This window comes from Syngnathoides biaculeatus, chromosome 2 (assembly GCF_019802595.1).
Source record: "Syngnathoides biaculeatus isolate LvHL_M chromosome 2, ASM1980259v1, whole genome shotgun sequence".
Classification (NCBI taxonomy): Eukaryota; Metazoa; Chordata; class Actinopteri; order Syngnathiformes; family Syngnathidae; genus Syngnathoides; species Syngnathoides biaculeatus.
Genome location: NC_084641.1, coordinates 21860529 through 21880561, shown reverse-complemented (window position 1 = coordinate 21880561; position 20033 = coordinate 21860529). Strand labels below are relative to the sequence as shown.

The window sequence follows — 20033 nt, the reverse complement described above, 5'->3', positions numbered from 1 at the left end:
TGATTTCTGCATTAATTGTGAGACAGTGATCTCTATTAACCTTTCACTGGACTTGATAAAATCTAACACCGTTGGGCGACAATTGGTGATGTTGGTGTATGCTTCTTGTTGCCAGGTTGGTGCCAGATATGTTGAATACTGTTGGATCGGTATGTTGAGTGTTTAAGGTGCAAGTACTGCTAAAGACCCCCTGCAAGTGATCAAGGTGTCACTGTAGCAGCTCAAGTTCCATGCTTTTTTTTTGTTTTTACATCATGCACTTGCCCATGTAATTGGTAATTGAGCTTTATGCATTTGATGATGAATATTTTCAATACATTGCACAGAACGCTTTGCAGTTCGAGGCTTTTTCATAAAATTCTGTTTGGTAAAAGGTAGGTTAATGTAAATCCCATTAATTATTCAATGAACTAAAACCTGTCATGTCATTTGTAACCATTTTGAAACATTAATGCATTATTTGGGTAATAAATGCACACACTAATATGTACAAAGGAAATGAAACGACTTAGTATGACTTTTTTTTTTAAGGATACAGCTCCAGAACTAGTTACCAGTTATCAGTCACGACTTAAGTCAGAGGATAGATTGGACCCATATGTTTTATTATGGGGAGCGATTTCCAACCGACATAGCCTGTATACCCTGTGCAAAAGCAATTTTGAAATGACTGAGCAGTGAAAGTACTGACATTTGGACAAACGATGACTTTCATCTAGTGGCCAACAGTCAGCTGTGGACTTCCCTTGAAATTAAGGACTAAAGCAAGTTGTGGACTTTCCCATAAAGTTGTCGACCTTCCCTAAGTTTAAGATACCTTTGGTGTCAGTCTTTGTATTCACAGGAACTTTCAAAGCGTAAGAAAGTTTACTTTTTGCTTAATTTTCATAGGCGAACTAAAGGAAAATTACTCATGTAACTCATTTTTTGTTGGATTTTGAATAATATTTAAAAAAAAGATGGGATAATTCATCATCTGATTAACGTATGACCTGAATGAAAAGTTAAAACAAACTGACAGAATACTCATTTTAAAGCATTAAACAAGCTGGGACCGTTTATTTTCACATTTCTGCAAAAAAGAAATTTTTTTGCATGTGGTTTTCTTGTTTTTTTTTTTTTTTTTTAGCATGTAGGACAACAACATTAATAGGTAATCAATTTTTTTTTTTTCCCTCATGGCCCACAGTCCAAGGAATGACTTGGTATCTAAAACACATGATTTGAACAATTTTTTAAACAATCCTTGGCGGTCTCTACACATGATTTGAAAGAAAACCTTGCTTTTCTACCATCCCAAAGTACAAAACACTGCCATGAATGTGGGTCACCCACACTCACCAAAATACGTAATCGCTTGAATTCAACCACGTTGAGGGTAATAATCTTAAAATCTTGAAAAATTATACTTTTCATAGGTGTGTACTAGTTGATGTTGACCACTGTGTAAAATTAATAGCTTGCACCATTGTGCGTGAAAGCACAACAGTCCGTTAACTGTTAGCTTACAACGCTACGTTCAGCAATATCAACTACGGAAATGGAGGGGTTGAATTGTTTTTCTAATCCAGAAAACGATCTTTAATTTCTCATTATTTAATTCCCTCGCGTGGTGTATGCGTGCACCTTCTTAATTCTTATTAATACGACGCTAAGTGGCTAGCATGCAGCTTAGCAAACAAAGAGCTCTAAACATAGGCGACATTTAGCGTTCTTGCTACCGTTAGCATGGTGGTTGGAATTCCATCTCCCCTTTCTGACTTTTGGTGCATACAATCAATGAAAAGCTTAGAGACATTTAACCAAAGCACAGCCCGACAGCTACACTAGTTCGCAATTCTACGCCAAGAGCTATCTTCCATGTCCAGCTTGTGTAGACGGGAATGTCCATAAACACCCGCGACGCAGTGACCTCAAACAAATCGTTGTACAACTCCCCCACACCCAACTAAATGTTCAAATGAGACAGCTTACCATGCGAGCCGCCTCAGCCCAGGTCCGCTCCTTCTTTCTCTTTTGTTTGTCCTTCATTTCCTCCGCAATGGCCTGCAAAGCGCCCTGAAGAAAGACGGTGGCGGTGTAGCAACCTGCTAACACGGTTAACAACGTTATCGCCTGGCTGCTCGAAACAAAACGACTTCTTTTCGCGTTGTCGGCCCTTTAAGACGTCTACCACGCCCGAGTGTATGTCGCTCGTGGGGAAAATACGTTGCTGCCTGTTCCTAAATAAGACCAGCAGACACTGTGGGGATGAAACGCGGTTGTGGGGAAGGAAGGCTCAAGCCGTCTGTCTACAGAATGCTGCAGCAGAACAAGCCTTGCAGGAACGCTACTACCAGGTCAAAGGTCAGCCGTGCCATAGGCCTGCAACAAAACCCACCGTTCAAATATGAGATGACATGTTTAAGACGTATTTATGCAGCATGGCCAACACACCAGCACACACTTGCATATAGTATTATATAGTCTTACCAGAAAATTGACAAAAAATTATTTATTTCTTTATTTGCTCGTTTGTTTGTTTATTTATTGCCTGTCATTCTGTATACTGTAGTTCCATTGTATTTTGTATTTCTTGCTTTTGTGTCGCAAGGCGAAATTTCTGGTACTTGTGATCTTGACATACTCAAGTGGGGGTAAAAAAAAAAAAAGTCCTGGAGTGTAATGCCCTCAGATGTGGGAAAGGAGAGCCACAATCGTCGATGCACTTTCAGTCGTGACTTGAACGAGACAGTGTAACGCACAAATACAAAACTACAACATGCCAGAGGAGCTGCTGGAGGTGACAACTGTCACTCATCACACACTTTAGTTGCTTTTGATACCGTATAGATCACAATATACTGCTAAACAGGTTGGAAACGTGGGTAAGGCTAAATGGAACGGTTCTTAAATGGTTGGGTCAGGTCTTACATGGAGGAAAGGAGCTACCTTGTAGAAGTGCTCAATCTCAACAAATGGTAATGACATATGGGTCCCTCAAGGGTCAATTTTTGGACCCCTGCTGTTCAGCCTGTATATGGTAAACTTTCTCAAATTTTCCTGAACTTTACTTTTGACTATGCAGATGACACACAGATATATGTAGCATTGTCTCCAGATGACTATTGTTCAATTAAGGTGTTGTGTCACTGTCCAAAGCAGATAAATAACTGGATGAGCCAACATTTTCTTCAAGTAAACCACAACAAAACGTAGATAATTGGTTTTAGCTATAAAGAAGAGGATTTCTGTTCGTAAATGCGTGGACTCACCATCTTTAAAAAGTAAAAACCAAGTTCTAAACATTCTGCTAGATTCTGGCCTGACCTTCAACTGTCATATCAAATCAATTGTTAAAACTGCCTTTTACCATCTGAAAAACATTTAGAGTGAAGACTAGCATGTGTCAAGCAGACCAAGTGAAGCTTATCCATGCTTTTATCTCAAGTAGACTTGCCTATTGTAATGGTCTTCTTGACTGCTGTTCCCAAAAAGAGCATTAAAAAGGTGCAGCTCGTTCAGAATGCTGCAACTCGGTTTGTAACCAGAACAAAGTGGTCAGACCATATAACTCCAATTCTAAAGTCCTTACACTGGCTTCCAGTCAGTTTTAGAATACATTTTAAAGTTCTGCCAATGGTTTATAAATCACTAAAAGGTTTAGGTCCAGAATACAAACATGGAATACAAACCCAGTAGGGCTCTGAGATCGATTGACTCAGGTCTAATAATGAAGTGCAGAGTCCAAAGCAAAAATGGTGAAGCAGTATTTAGCTATTATCGTGCACACAAATGGAATAAGTTGCTGACAGAGGTGAGTTCACCCCAAGTGTGAATCTTTTTAAATCCAGATTAAAAACGCTTTTTTCCGTGCGTTTCAGAGTATTGTAAACCATTTTACAATTTTTATACACCATTTCCAACCAGAGGAGAAACATGGTTGCTCTGGATGACCAAAAGATGTTGCCCTCCACAAAGCAGTAAGAATTTCTCCAGAACATCAACACGAATTACCCATCGAGAAGTAACTCAACTCAACTGGGGATGAAAAAATCATTTTGAGAGTGGAAGTAAAAATAACGTGGAAATTGTGGCTGTATAACTGTGCAGACCCTCTTATAACTGGGGATGTGGCCTTGTTCAGAATTAACCTACCATATTGAAACTAATGTAAAATGGCAGCACACCCCTTTTTGCCATTTTGTCTCCCAAAATGATTTTCAGATGTTCTAGTAGGCATTTTTTTCTTATAGCAGAAGACAAATTTAGTGTCAACATATATATATATATAATATATATATATATATATATATATATATATATATATATATATATATACACACACACACACCACACACACACACAGTGCCACCAGAAAATATTCACAACCCTTCACTTTTTCCACAGGCAGACTTATTCTAAAAATGATTTGGGGTATAGTTTTCTCCTTTTAAAAATTCAACATAAATATCCCATAACGACAAACTGAAAACATTTTCAGAGAGTTGTTTTAATTTATTGAAAATGTAAACAGGTACAGTACATATGTTTTCACACCCTTGGCTTAATATTTTGTTAAAGCACCAATACCAGCAATCATAGGCTTGGGACACCTCTTTTGAGGCAGTTTCTCCAGTTCATGTCTGGACACACTCTCAAGGATTATCAGGTTGGATCGGCAGCATCTGTGGACACCCATGTCTTTCCAGAGATGTTTCATTGGATTCCAGTCCGGGCTCCAGCGAGGCCGTTCAAGGACATTCAGGTTGCTCTTGAAGCTACTCCTTTATTATGTTGGCTGTGTGCTTGTGGTCATTGTTGTGTTTGAAGGCGCACTAGTCTGAGTTTTAGAGCAAGTTATCTTGTGCTTGTGGTCATTGTTGTGTTGGAAGGTGCACTAGTCTGAGTTTTAGAGCAAGTTATCTTGAAGAGGAAGTTTCTCTTGGCCTGTCCTGTTAGGGGTCGCCACAGCGTGACATCTCATCTCAGATGAACGCTCTTGAAGAATTTCTCTATATTTAGCAGCTGTCACCTTACCCTCTATGAAGACTAGTCGCCCAGTTCCTACAGCAGAAAAACACCCCCACGGCATGATGTTGCCACCACCGTGGTTCACAGTTTGGATGGCGGTAGCAAGGGAATGAAGCAGTGCCTCTTCTCCAGATATAATGCTTGCAATTCAGGCCAAAAAGTTCTGTTTTGGTTTCATCAGTGCAGAGAATTTTGTTTCTCCAGGTCTGAAAATCCTTAAGGTGCCTTTTGGCAAACTCCAAATGGGTTACCATGAGGCTTTTAGTGAGAAGTGGCTTTCATCTGATCATTCTACCATAAGGTCCTAATTGGCACAGTGCGTTACCAATGGTTGATCTTCTGGATGGTTATCCTATCTCCACAAGAGAACACTGATCACACCTTAGACCAGTGGTTCCCACAGTCAACCTGGGCCCGGACCCCCAGTGAGTTGTTCAAAAAGCTCCCGGACCCCCAACCTCAACGTTCGCCAATAATGCAGTGCTGGACACAGCTATGCCAGTCTGGTACAAAGAAATACTCAATTTTAGTGGCTCGTGTGCTCTTGCTTTTTATTTTTGCACAATAAATCAAAACGTGGTTCAACACTGGAATGAGCAATTCTCACATCATGATTAGCTTCCAGACGATTTTGTTTTTTCGTCTTCATATCTAATAAGAGTTGAAAACCCTGCCTCACACTTGTGAAAAATATTTTACTATTATTCTGTTTCAGACATCGTGTCGCAGACCCCCCGGAAAGACGTTTTTCACCCTCTCGGGGTCCGTGGACCCCACTTTGGGAAACACTGCCTTAGACCCATTGGTTTCTTATTCACCTCTCTGACAAAGGCCCTTCTTCCCCAGTTACTCAGCTTGTTTCGACAGCCAGATCGAGGAATGGTCCGGGTGGTTCCAAAGTTCTTATGCTCCTGTAATTATTTTTTGACCTTCCCCAGGTTTATGCCTTGAAACAATCTGGTCCCAAAGGTGTGCAGACAATTCCTGATACTTCTTTTCTTGGTTTCTGCTCTGATATGCACTGCCAACTATGAGACCTTATATAGACAGGCATGTGCCCTTATAATGTTCAATCATCAGAATTTACCACAGTTGGACTCCATTCAAGTTATAGAAGCATCTCAAGGATGATCAGTGGAAAAAGGATGCACCTGAGTTTACATTTGAGTGTCATAGCAAAGAGTGTGAAGACATGCAGCTGTGATTGCTGCCAAAGGTGCATCAACGAAATATTAAGTCAAGGGTGTGAATACTTATGTACATAATGTGTTTGAATGTTTACATATTTTATGAATTCACACAAATGTCTGAAAATATGTCTTTGCTTTGTTGTTATGGCTTATTTCTGTTTATTTAATTAAATTTTTTAAAGAAAACTATACTCAAATCAGCTTCAGAGTAAGTCCGTAACACAGCGAAATGTCGAAAACATGAAGGGGTGTGAATACTTTCTAACTAGTCAAGAACAAACTTAGATAAAAAAATCTGTGCCATACTAAATTTAGTTTTTCGATGAGTAAAAGGGTTTTGAATTTAATAGAATAAAAAAAAAAAAAAAAAGGTGACCTACTGGTTGAAGCGCCTGCCTCACAGTTCACCGGGTTTCAAATCCCAGCCCCGCCTGTTTGGACTTCCCATGTTCTCCCCGTGGCTCTGTGGATTTTCTCTGGGCACTCCAGTTCCCTCCACATCCCCAAAACATGCATGGTGGTTCTTTATTTCCATGTGCCCTCCGATTAGGTGGCAACCAGTTCAGGGTGTGCCCTGCCTCCTGCCTGATAGCGGGGAGAGCCTCCAACACCCCCCCCCACTCTTGTGAGGATAAGCAGTTCAGAAAATGGATAGATGGATGGACTTACAGTAACTTTGGTCTACACATAGTCAAAGGTGTTGAGTCATGTAGTTCACATTTTTCCTCTTCACCTTTATGGCCAAAAAGGTTGTAGTAACAGGGTAGCGTGTATGTTGAGACACAACTTCAGAGCATAATTCCCAATATTTAAAATGTCTATGATAAAACAACCTGATGAAACACTTTCAAGGAAGACATCAACAACATCATATCCCAAAAAGCTGTTTTAAAAGTTTTGTTTTTTTAAATTAGTAAGAGTTTGTGGTCTTTAAGAGGAATGGACAAGAGAAAAAAAAGCCATTTGAGGGGGTGCACAAGTGTGGAAGCCCGTTTCTGGAAGTAAATTACAAGCAAACGTGATAGTACGCCATAATTATATGGTCTCATAATTGTGATTTAGTAATCCCAATGAGGCGGCACGGTGGGTCACAGTTCTGAGGACCTGCGTTTGATCCTGGCCCCGCCTGTGTGGAGTTTGCATGTTCTCCCCGTGCCTGCGTGGATTTTCTCCAGGAACTCTGGTTCCCTCCCACATCCCAAAAACATGCAACATTAATTGGACATCCGAAATTGCCCTGAAGTGTGATTCTGAGTGCGACTGTTGTCTGTCTCCATGTGCCCTGCGATTGGCTGGGAACTAGTTCAGGGTGTACCCCGCCTCCTGCCTGAAGTTAGCTGGGATCGGCTCCAGCACTCCCCGCGACCCTTGTGAGGATAAGCGGCTAAGAAAATGGATGGCTGGAGTCTTGATTATGAAATATTCATCTCGTAATTCTGATGTAATATGATCTCATATGCGATAGTGTCTCATGGTTATGAGGTATGAGATAGTAATTACAACTATCTCATAATTATGACTTAGTATGTCACTATCATGAGATAGTATCTCGTTATTATGAAAAAATTACGACTCAGCTGTTTTCATTAACTTTCTATTCTCATTGTTATGCCTTAACCATGACTTTTGTGACTTTCTTTTTTCTCTTCTTACTGGTGAAAATGGGCTTCCATACTCAAGAGCTGTTTGGTATTTTCAAATTTTTTTAGGAATCACTTTTTCAGTTACATTTTGCTTCAGGACAACAAAATAATTTGCACAACCAGCGCAAAAAAAAAGTGTTCGGCTTGTCAGCGTTGATGTGCGCTTCGTTGTAGAAGGAGTTGCGCTTCCTGCTGGCTCTGCACCAAGCCCGGGCTGTGACGTCATGCTCCCACAATGCACGGCTTCCAGCGCGGCGCCAGCAGGCCAGGCCCAGACCCCAATAAACATCTTTTACGCCCTTCATCTGTCTAAAATGCGCACGTGGAGGCCAAATGGAGCAAGCGGGGAGATCGGGGATGCGCGCCAGGCGGTAAGGAACGTCCGGCGTGAAAATGTTAACCCAAGTGGGACTTTTTTTTTTTTTCAAGCCCGTTTGCTGAGGTAATACAGAGTTAGCCCCCCGCAAGACAAACTCCGACACAACTTTGTCAAACGCACGTATATTGTTTTTAATTCGTCCTTCTGGCTCGGCTAAACTATTGGCATTTAGCCACAGCTTTAGTAGCAGTTATGGAAGCTAATGTGGTGCTTTTCGGGTAGTCCAAAAGACTAAACCTTACTCACATCCGCCACCGAAATTCACGGAGGCAACTTCGCTTAGCTGACAAGTTTAGCTCCGGTCCTGTAAATTGAGGGCACACGTCCGTTGAACTTCGCCACTACAGTCAAGTTCAAATCAACTATAAATTCACACATTCAAAACAAACCATACCCTCGATGTTGCAAAAATATTTTCCGATCGTTACACTACTATGGGCTCGTAACGGAGGAAAGCAAGTGAACACGGTCGTTTTAGCGCGCGGCCCCGGAAGAGGGCGCTGTTTACTCCTGATGTTCCTTAGGGTGATCGTGAACAAGTGTCACATTAGTTCTTGCAATTCTCTACAAAACGAAAACAAATGTTGCCATTACACTCATGCAGTTTCGTCCAATGGCTCGAGTAAGAGAAAATTCAAGGAATAAATTCAATATTCTCAAACAGGGCTGACAGTCACGGAATGCACCATGTTATGCAGAAGGTCGACCAAGTTCAATGTTTGTTCTCCAGTACGTTCAGGCCAAAAGTGCAGGTGGAATTCGGGTGATGAAAGGTGGGTTGTGAGCAGCTTTTGTCCAATCATTAGTGGGCGATGAGCACTCTTCAGGTGTGTCTTGAGAAACTATAAATATAATTGCTCAAAAATGATTTACAAGAAAGAAAAATGTATCTTTCCTTCATTTATTTATCCCACTGAGGCATAATGAAGGACAGAACAAATAAGTGCTTTTCTGTTAGATGGCAGGAAGTACATAAAGTAATTAATATACCCACTTTGTGTAACCTACTTTGTGTGACATTTTTGTTTGTTGGTGTTCTGAGAGATTTTTTTTTAATTGCAAAATACGTGCCTTGGCTCCATAAAGGCCGGAAATCACTAATTTAAAGGAAAATTCCGGTGGTTTGGAGTAACAATGTATCCAATAGCTCATGTAATATGCACTCTATCTTGATAATGTGATGTTAAATCCTCTCTCACTTAATAGTGTTTTGAGAAGATTTTTAGCGACAAGTAGAAATTTTCAGGTGCGGCGCCATTTTCGCGAGTCTCGTGACCTACGTGCACGGATGTGACATGTTACATGCCGTTCCAAATGCTCGATTAAATGGGACACCATTATGCCCAGCGCTGATTTCTCGGATTTATCCTCATCTGATGAAGAAATTGCAGTATCGGTTGAGTGGTAAGACAAAGGAATACTTTCATACAGATTTGAACCTGTGGCTGTAGATAATGTTGAATATTCGGATGGTTCTTTGGGTGGAATGACGCAGAGTCTGACGAGCGAGCTCCGGCGAGCGGCGGAGCCGTGACTATTTAACATCACATTATCAAGACAGAGTACATATTACATGACCTATTGGATACATTGTTCTTCCAAACCACCGGAATTTTCCTTTAAAGACAGGTGGGCAAAGGGATATGCGTATTTGTCCCAGAATACTGCAATGCACCTACCTGACCTAACATTTTTGTTTGTTTGTGTGCCGTGATTTGCCTTGGCGCCATAAAGGTTGGAAATCCCTGATTTACGGACAGTCAGGACAGGGAGGATGTCCATATTTGTCCCAGTGTACTGCAAAGTGGGCACTCCTCTCATTTGGTGCATGCTTGTCAATGTGTGAGTTGCCATACTGTATTTATGATCAATGTAAAGCATGTATAACATGAGTGGTACTGCAAAAGTCGACTGGGTCTACTTTCCACAGAAACCATATAGATTTATTATAATTTTCCCCCAGCTGCATTGCAGTTCATCATTCAGACCCTTGCTATCCTGTGTTTTTTGAGCAGTGGTTTCATTTTTGTTCGTGGCTTTTTACGGTATACTGGCTTTAATGTCCTTGCTCTTGGGAAAAGAGAGCAACACTTGCCGATATACTTTTCAGCTTTGTTGAATGCTGGGAGAACTGTAAAACATACTGAGTACACGTTTACAGAAATTGGTGTTAGCCACAGCTCGAAAGGAAGGCACTTGCATGCTGACATCACAGTCACGACTTGCTGCTTGAAAGCACATGCACGTGCACACAAACACAACAATACAAAAGTATTTTCTGTTGATTTTATGGTTTCAATGTTTTGCGCTTAGTTACATATTCAATGTGTTCAAAGTGTGTTCAAATATTTTAAGCATGATTTAATATGTTTAAATTTATATAAAATGTGTGGGCATTTTTTTTTTTTTAAACTCAAGCACTTTGTCCAGGGTTAAGCCTCTTCTGCTTAAGGCTCTCATTTGCAGATAAGGCTACTCTTCAAGGGCTTAAGTCAGGGATACTTGGACTTTTGGGCTAATTCCCAGGTTTCCCACCGCTCCAGCAATAAATATACGAAGACTGTGGTTGAGGTATTTTCTGTGGATTGACCATTCGCCATTTGCATGCAACATGCACAGTTTAACGGTACACCAGACCATGCTTCGTTCCTAGATGTCTGGCTTTGTGATGTATTGAATTTGTACTCAATCCGGTATTTAGAGATGAATAAAAATGTGTGTAGAATGTATTTTGTGACTTGGTTACAGTCTCAGAATCTTTATTTTGTCGTATCAAAACACACAAGGAATTTGTCTCTGGTAGATGGAGCCGCTTGAGTACAACGACAGACAGTCAATTGACAGGCAATATATTTTGAGACATAAAGACATTGCGATAAACCGTCACTGAGCATTAATAGGTTGCTAGTCATCTGATAACGACGGTATTTATTTACAATTGTGCAAAAAGATGCCCCCATGGCATTTCGGCGCACTCCCAGAACGCGTCGCTGCTTTTGTTCTCAAACATTATAGAAGGTGGCACGTCTGTTTGTAAGAATATTTTCACCCAGAAAAAAAAAAAGTCCCAACATTGAGCCATAGCTGTTTTCACTCACTCACAGCTGCACCAAGGACGCTCCAGCAGAGACACGTCAACCAAACACAGAAACTGTAATATACGCCCGAGTCGCTAATAATAATTTGTGTGTTCCACGTCATAGATTCAGCATTAAAATAAAATTTGTTATTTATAAAAACTTTAAGAGTTTTCTTGTAATAGGAAAATGCTTACCCCTGGTTCTCGATAAAGCGGAAGATAATGGATGGAGGGACATTTAGACATTTATTTCTCATAAATGTTTTGGCCTCAAAGATGTTTTGATCTTTGGTTTCATTCTAGTATACAGTAATGTACTTTTTTTTAATCTCCAAAGTTTTCCACTTCAACAGTGTTTAAATGAGAGAAATGTACGAAAATGTTGATGCCTGTTTGAGAAAATGTTTATAAAGTGTGTGGTTAGAGGTTTAACAGCCTTAAAATATTTATAAGGAATGAAATAACATACTGTAAATGAAAAAATGACCTGTAAATGGAAAAAAATCCTGTAAATGAAAAAACAAATGAAAAAAATACTTTAATGAATAAAAAAAGAAGGAAAAAAATCCTTCTATAACACGAATTTCAATGAATGCCAGTATTTTTTTTTAAACGTAACCCCCACAATAAATAAGGGAACACTGTATAACCATTACGACCTAAAAGGTGTATTTGATATTAATGTAAGTTGCTGTAGCAGTATGGTCAGTTTGAACATCCAATACTGCGCTTAAATCTGGAAAAACAACAAAACTACCTCTGTTATTAGTCATGTATTACCTATTGGTACCCATTGTTCCCCACACACAAAAAAACATTTGCTTCTGAGCACCAGGATTTATTTTAATCATTGTGAAAACTGAGGACAGACACGACTTTTTCATTTAGGAGTGAAGTGGAGTACTATTGACTACCAATAGGCCACGCAATGTACCAGGACATATCTATGAATGACTCCTTTGTCTTCCTTGTACTTGGCTGTTCCCTCCCCATTTGTAGTCTTCATTATAATGGCGATTAAGCTTAGAGATGTGACTTAACCGATTACTGTTTGTTAAAGGTGCCATATTTGATCAAACTAACTTTTTGCTCGTATTTGGATTGTAATATTGGCTCCATGATGCTTCAGAAAACATCAATCCATCCATTTCCTGATCCGGTTATCCTCACAAGGGTCGCAGGAGTGCTTGCAAGGCCACAAAACGTTTTATTGCCTGCTTGCAAGCTATGTCTTATTAAAAGTATGTGAACATACCTCTCTAGCAATCAGAATCAGAATCTTCTTTATTTTCGAAGTATGTAACAACATACAAGGAATTTGTCTTTGGTAGTTGATGTCGCCCTAGTACCATATATATGTTGAGTATGAACCAACAAAAACGAAGGACATTGACCAACCCTTTTCTGAGCCGCTTATCTTCACAAGGGTCATGGGAGTGCTGGAGCCTAACCCAGGTGTCTTCAGGCAGGAGGCAGGGTACACCCTGGACCGGTTGGCAGCCAATCGCAGGGCACATAGAGACAAACAACAGTCACACACAAGAGTCTCCAATTTATGGAAATACATGTTTAAAGATGAATTTTTGGGAAAAAAATATGCTCAATACTGGCAATCACACTCACACTTATGGGCAATTTAGAGCCTCCAATAATGCGTGTTTTTGGGTTGTCGGAGGAAACTGGAGGCAGGCATACGGAGAACATGTAATATCCACACAGGCCGAGGGGGATTTTGAACCCCGGTCCTCAGAAGTGAGGCAGACTCTAACTAGTTTTGCCACTGTGCCGCCCCTCAGAAAACGGGAAGTATGAGTTACAATGGTCCATGTGTTCCTGGGTCCCAGACGTTTTTCTGGAGATAGACCTGAAATCCGGTTGTCAGAATTTCTTAAGCTTTTCTACATCAGTAGCAAAGATCTCCGCCCCCCTCTCATTTCACAAGGCAACGCTGTCAACATAAAAAATCAAGCTCTCACCAGTGGGTCTTTTACACGACAGCAACACATCAGAGGAAAAGCAAACTGGATCAAACAAGTAGCTGTAAGTGGGGGACATTTCTGGGCACACGTGAGAAAAGCAAGGTGTTTTTTTTTAAAAATGAAATTGACACACAAAGTCCATGTTAGATAGTCATGTAGGTTTACAGTGAAGAAAATAAGTATTTGAACACCCTGCTATATTACGAGTTCTCCCACCTAGAAATGATGGAGCGGTCTGAAATTTTCATCGTAGGTGTATGTCCACTGTAAGAGAGATAATCTAAAAAGAAAAATCCAGAAATCACAATGCATAATTTTTTTTAATGAATTATTTGTGTGATACAAAGAAACCAGAGACAAAAGTGTACAACTCCACACAGCTGGAAAGGCCTACGGAGAAACCGCCAAGCAGCTTGGTGAAAAATGGTTCACTGTTGGAGCAATCATTCGAAAATGGAAGAAGCTAAACATGACAGTCACTCTCAATCGGAGTGGAGCCCCATGCAAGATATCACCTCGTGGGGTTTCAATGATCCTTAGAAAGGTGAGGAATCAGTCCAGGACTACATGACAGGACTTGGTCAATGACCTGAAAAGAGTTGCGACTACCATTTCCAAGGTGACTGTTGGTAATACACTAAGACGTCATGGTTTGAAATCATACGTGGAACGGAAGGTTCCCCGCTTAAGGCAGCACATGTCAAGGCCCGTCTTAAGTTTGTCAATGACTGTTTGGATGATACAGAGGAGTCATGGGAGAAGGTTTTGTGGTCAGATGAGACCACAATTTTTTGGTCATAATTCCGAGGAAGACGAGTAATGAATTCGATCCCAAGAACACCATCCCTGCTGTGAAGCATGGGGGGTGGGGTAGCATCAGGCTTTGCACATGTTTTTTTGCAAATGGGACAGGACTGCACTGTATTAAGGAGAGGATGACAGCGTCCATGTATTGTGAGATTTTTGGGGAACAACCTCTTTCCCTCAGTCCGTCATTGAAGATGGGTTGTGGCTTGGTCTTTCAACATGACAATGACCCGAAGCACACAGCCAGGAAAACCAAGGAGTGGTTCCGTAAGAAGCATATCAAAGTTCTGGCGTGGCCTAGCCAGTCCCCAGACCTAAACCCAATAGAAAATCTTTGAAGGGAGCTGAAACTCCATGTTTGTCAGCGACAGCCCAGAAACCTGTCTGATCTAGAGAAGATCTGTGTGGAGTGGGGCAAAATCCCTCCTGCAGTATGTGCAAACCTGGTGAAGAACTACAGGAAACGTTTGATCTCTGCAATTGCAAACAAAGGCTACTGTACCAAATATTAACATTGGTTTTCTCAGGTGTTCTAATACTTATTTGCAACCGTATCACACAAATAAATCATTAAAAAATCATACATTGCGATTTTTGGATTTTTCTTTTTAGATCATCTCTCTCACAGTGGACATGCACCTCCGCTGAAAATTTCAGACCCCTCCATGATTTCTAAGTGGGAGAACTTGGAACATAGCAGGGTGTTCAAATACTTATTTTCTTGACTTTAACTACCTAAAATATGGGACCATTTAATGTCTATGCTTTTTACTGCCTCACTACACTTCAGGTAATGTAATTTGCTCAATTTGGTGATTATGTTCCCTTTCTTTCAGGTCTTTTAAGATGCTTCGCTTCATCTGATGAACACAAATAGACTGAGTCAACAGCAGAAACTCAGATCCAGTCAATTCTAAAGCCCCTCATGAATGCAGCCCTCCTGGGGTTGCTATGGCAGGTGTTGTCATCGAAACCAAGTGCTGGACACAGGCCTGTCCCATCAAAGCAGGACAGACCACGACGCGCCATTGCCACAAGATATCCTTAAATAGTCAACAAACTGCACTTAGTATTATTGCAAGCACCCCGAGATAACACAACATTCTGAGACCAGAGAGTGGATGGCCAGCTGCAAGTAGAATCCTCATGAGTGTTGCTTGTTCCTTGCTTTCTTGCTCCGACTCAGTCAGTTCATCTCTGCAACACAACCCAACACCATCCCCGTGGGACCATGTTCCACCAGCAAGAACAACTGAAGGGTCAGCTGCAGGATAGCCACATAGCTAACAGGCAGCTTGGCTTCCACTGCCAGGAATGTGGGAAGCAATACAACACTCAGCTGGGTTATAGACGGCACCTGGTGGAAGCTCACAGTGCTGGCGCAGGGCTGTCCTGTTCCGAAGGGGCACCATCGCTGCTGGAGCACCTGGGTGGTGGCCATATCGATAGGCCACCTCCAGCAGAGGGCAACAGTAATGCTGTTGTGGCAGTGAGAGAGAGGAAATATTCCTGTGAGCGATGTGACCGCCGTTTTTACACTCGCAAGGATGTACGTCGTCATGCTGTGGTGCACACCGGACGCCGTGATTTCTTGTGCCCTCGCTGCGCTCAGCGCTTTGGCCGCAGAGACCACTTAACCCGCCACTTGAAGAAGAGCCATGCACATGATGCTGGATTGATACCATTGGTTACGGCCAGTACTCCTGTGGCAACATCCACTACCACCACCCAATGTCCAGTGAAGGAGTCCAGCCCTTTAGCTTCAGACCGAGGCTCTGCCTCCTCCAAGGAACCTGTGGAGACCTTCACCAGGGACATGTTCAACTCCTACCCCATTACCAATTCTGTTCCCGGGATGAGTCACCCACATGGCCTCATGCAGGTCTCCTTGTCTTCAAGCATGGGTGTCGCTCGCCACATGCCTCCGCCATCTCCTCACAACCACCACCATCACTTGCAGCCTCTGTCAGCACCACAGCAGCAGTCATACAGCAACATGCCCAGGTACCAACAAGGATCTACCTCATATCCTCGCACTGAATTGGACAGCTTCCTGCTGGATCTGCAGGGTGCCCCTCCTCCTCACCTCAGTTCGGTCAACTCTTCTACCTCTACCTCACCTCAAAGGGAGATGCTTGCTGAAGGGATGGGTGTCGGTAGTGATCCCCAACTCGTGCCCCGGAATCCTTCTGTCCCTTCAGCTGAACTGTCCTGCACCACTAACATGGAACTTGGGCCACTGTTGGGCTTCTTGCCTTTCAGCCTGCCACCTTACAGCTCTCATGTAGGAATGGGTGGGTTAATGATGGGTTATCCTCCTGCCACCACTGCCACCTCCTCACCAACCTCTTCCACTGGGTTGTCCTCACAGGCTTCAGGGCCTTTTAGCTTCTTCCAACCTTCTCAGGCTCATGTCCCTCAGGGCGCCGTAGCCCACAACCACAGCCAACTACCTCAGGCATACAGCGCTTCTGCTGTTAGCACTTCTAGCTCCTTACCACATTACTACCAAGCCTTTCAGCAATAAGCGGTTTTGTCTCAGACTAACCTTCACATATGGATGTCTTTTTCCTGTCAAATGACAATTGAAACTATAGAACATGTATACATGTTACTGGGTTTGATTTTTGTTTCTCACAACAAATCACCTCATCAGTATTACCTTTTTTTTTAAAAAAAAAGTATGCTTAAATGCACAAATGTCTCTCTCACTACAACGAACAGAGTAATTCTTCTCCATCTGTAAACGGCAGTTAATGCACTTGATCCAGTTATCACATGCGCCATGTGATTACAACCTGTTTTAACGTAACAGTGTATCGTATAAACTTGGACATGTCACATATATCTAAGTCCCACTCAAAGCACTGCGTTCTAAGAGGCCACAGTAGGATGGTGGCACAAAGGCCAGCGTTATGCATTTGCTTTTTGTTAGTGTTTTCCAGGCATCACAAATTTAGAATGCACTTAAATGTAGTTTTCATAATTACGATGTTCTTTTTAAAAAAAAAAATGGCTATTAGGCAACCCAATCATATAATTATGTTGATGATAGGTAAGCATTTCTAAAACTAGTATTCAGATTATCTGCGGACTGAAATGTTTGCCAGTATAATTTTGTGACAGATTATCTTTTGCTTACCACAGATCTGTTAGATACAAGGATTAATACAGTGTTAGATGCTGTATACCATTTAATATAGATTGAGCAACCATAATGACCACTTACACAATAAATTATCCAACAGTGCTATAACCGGCTTTTACAAAGATGATGTTCAGTTAGATGGATTCTACTGCATCCTGAGACCTGTGTCTGAATTTAACTTTGTCAGGGCAGAATATTCGATATCATGCTGTGCAGTCAATAATATCATGGCTGGTGTGATTTTAATGTTAACCCGTCTCTTTCTCTTTTGTAAAGATGTTTTGTGCCTTTGCATCTCTGATCAAGCAGGCCTTCGGAAAGCATGCAGCAACTATGTAGTTGTAGCATGACTACACTTTTATTCAACATGTCTAAGTGTCTTACAGGGAATGTATAGTTGATCACTGTGCAAATCAAAAAACTCATCTCAGGAGTTTGATATTTAAAATATATATTTTTTGAGGTAACAATAACTAATAGCTGATTATGAAAATTTTCATTCACCCAGGGCATTCTAATCACAGGGCATTCAGTTGATAGTTGCAGGATAATTAAGGTTGTCTGAGATGTTTTGCCTCTCATCTGAGCAGGCTTCATTAGTTCAGCGCTCAAAGATTAGCGAGGACAGTTGTAGATAAGACATTGCACAGTGAGTGCCCTTCTGACATTCCTGTTTCAAACAATAATTCTCAAGGCACTTGTCAGCAAAAATTAATTTTACCCCCCCAAAATTGTTTTACTTATCAGTAAAATATTACTGATCCTATTTTAATCGCAGATTATTGTTGCTACTTTAGGTTTTATTCCCATTTTTTTTTTTTTTTTTTTTTTTTTTTTACAGGGTGTCCATAATCACATATTTAGGTGATGCATACCAGAGCTTGATTAGCTAAAGTAATGATCAAAAATTGGTCCACACAGCCCAGTTCTTGAGCAAAGATTTATGTATCATGTGTGAAAATGAAGTCATATACAGTAGTCAAATATGATTTTTGACCAATGTTTCTCAACAGTCAGTGTGTGATGTCACGTATGTCTCCTGTAATGCAATTGTAAGCAAGAAAAGTACACCGCCACCAAGGAGTTCAATGGAATCAGCAGGCATTCACAGTCTGCCTCGGTCAGCATGTGAGATGGAATGGCATGGAAAAACTTTTTTTTTTTTTTAAAAATACTCCAGAACCTTTACATGTTTAGCAATTACCCTGGTTTTAGTTTTTGAATCCCTCCACCCTCACCGCCATCAAACTGATTTTAAAGAGAATTGTACTTGAGAAAAGTGGTGGAAATTGTGATATTTGTAAGTGTCTGAAGGCCAAACAGTTTTTGCCTCCAAAACTTACTTGGACATTTTTTTTTTCCTGAAGTGTCAAGACTGAAAGACCTTTGTTTGAAACATTTTTCCTAGATTGGCTGAATGAGGTTTAAGTACAAGCGCTGGCCTTGAATAGATACTGGATCTTTAGTGTCTAGTTGCCATTTGTGTGAGTGTGTGTGCGTGTCTCTCTCTCTCTCTCTCTCTCTCTCTCTCTCTCTCTCTCTCTCTCTCTCTCTCTCTCTATATATATATATATTATATATATATATATATATATATATATATATATATAAAAAATGTGTTTTTTTAGACTATTGGCGCTTTGACTAACTGAGGTGACCTGGGAGATTTTTTATTTTATTTTTTAATTTAGGACTCTAGGTCTTCTGGATGTAAGCAACTATGATCACAGCTGTTTTGACTTAGCACAACAAAAAAAAATATAGAACATGTGTAGTCTTTTCTAAAATTATCTATGAATCGTCGGCCAATTTTCGTTTGGCAAATTGCTGGCTCTCAAGAGCTTCTAATGAAATTGGGACTGAAACCCACCCCTATCTTGAAGACTTGCAATCCATTCCTTTTATCATCTTTAATGGTTCCCAAGTGGGATTCCCATCGTGGGAAATCCCTTCACGAACATTGTTACAAGTTCAAGCGACTGTTGTGATCCTGGAAAGAAGGCATGCAAAGAGATAATGCGATCTCTTTTAAATCCAATAACTCTGCTGATTGACTGTTCCACTAGCATTGTCACTAGCCTCAGTGTTGCACCAATGTCAAAATGCTACTGTTGTGTGTCTCTCTCAAAGAGATTTGAATCTCTTGGCAGGGTTAAAGCACTTATGACATTTCTAAAAAAGAAAAAAAATTGTACCTCAAAACACACAGAAATAAGGGTTTCTGTTTTTCTTTATTATTGTAGTTATTGTGGCGCGCTTTCCATTTAGTTTTAAACTTTTGATGGTAGCTTTTGAGTTAACTGTTAATATAGTGCCAGACATTGATTATTATAATATAATAATTAAACATTCTACCTCTACCTTGTCATATCTTTCTGCAATATCTTTATAAAATGTTTAAAGTTGTAACATACATTTTACCACTGAAAATGAGTGTTTAAATTTAACTTTGAAGGACAGGATACAGACTCTGATCAGAGTTGTATTCCAATAAATCAAGCATTGTTCTGTGTACTTGCCTTTAATTATACCTTTACTTATTTACTACCTCAAAAGTTACAGGCAACTGCTCATCTAAGAGCAGAGAAAATGTCTAAAAGTTTTGTTTGCTGTAGCTCCATAGTTTGAGTACCTCTTAACGTAATATTAAGTACAGGCTATTTTATGCTTGGCTGATGTTCGTACTGCTCCACCTTGTTAATGTAATTGTTACATTAAGGAAAACGGGCCGGATTCACAGTAGGCATCTCCTGAAATAAACATCACTGCCGATTGTTACACATCTTTAGCTGAAT

At 40.8% G+C, this 20033-nt stretch overlaps 2 protein-coding genes across 2 annotated transcripts in view; one reads left to right on the top strand and one right to left on the bottom strand.

The window, feature by feature from the left end:
* asxl1 (ASXL transcriptional regulator 1) overlaps window positions 1–2397 on the bottom strand; it is a 39578-nt gene extending 37181 nt beyond the window's left edge. Inside the window, exon 1 of the mRNA XM_061840769.1 lies at window positions 1975–2397. Within this exon, the coding sequence (XP_061696753.1) occupies window positions 1975–2031 (57 nt within the window). The 5' untranslated portion in view covers window positions 2032–2397. The remainder of the gene's footprint in view (window positions 1–1974) is intronic.
* Window positions 2398–8068: 5671 nt separating this feature from the next.
* Window positions 8069–18756, top strand: LOC133511802 (zinc finger protein PLAGL2-like). Its single transcript, XM_061840756.1, has 2 exons — window positions 8069–8217; window positions 14927–18756. Exon 2 carries the CDS (start codon window positions 15322–15324, stop codon window positions 16615–16617), a length of 1296 nt encoding a protein of 431 aa, XP_061696740.1. The 5' UTR covers window positions 8069–8217; window positions 14927–15321; the 3' UTR covers window positions 16618–18756.
* The last annotated feature ends 1277 nt before the right edge of the window (window positions 18757–20033 follow it).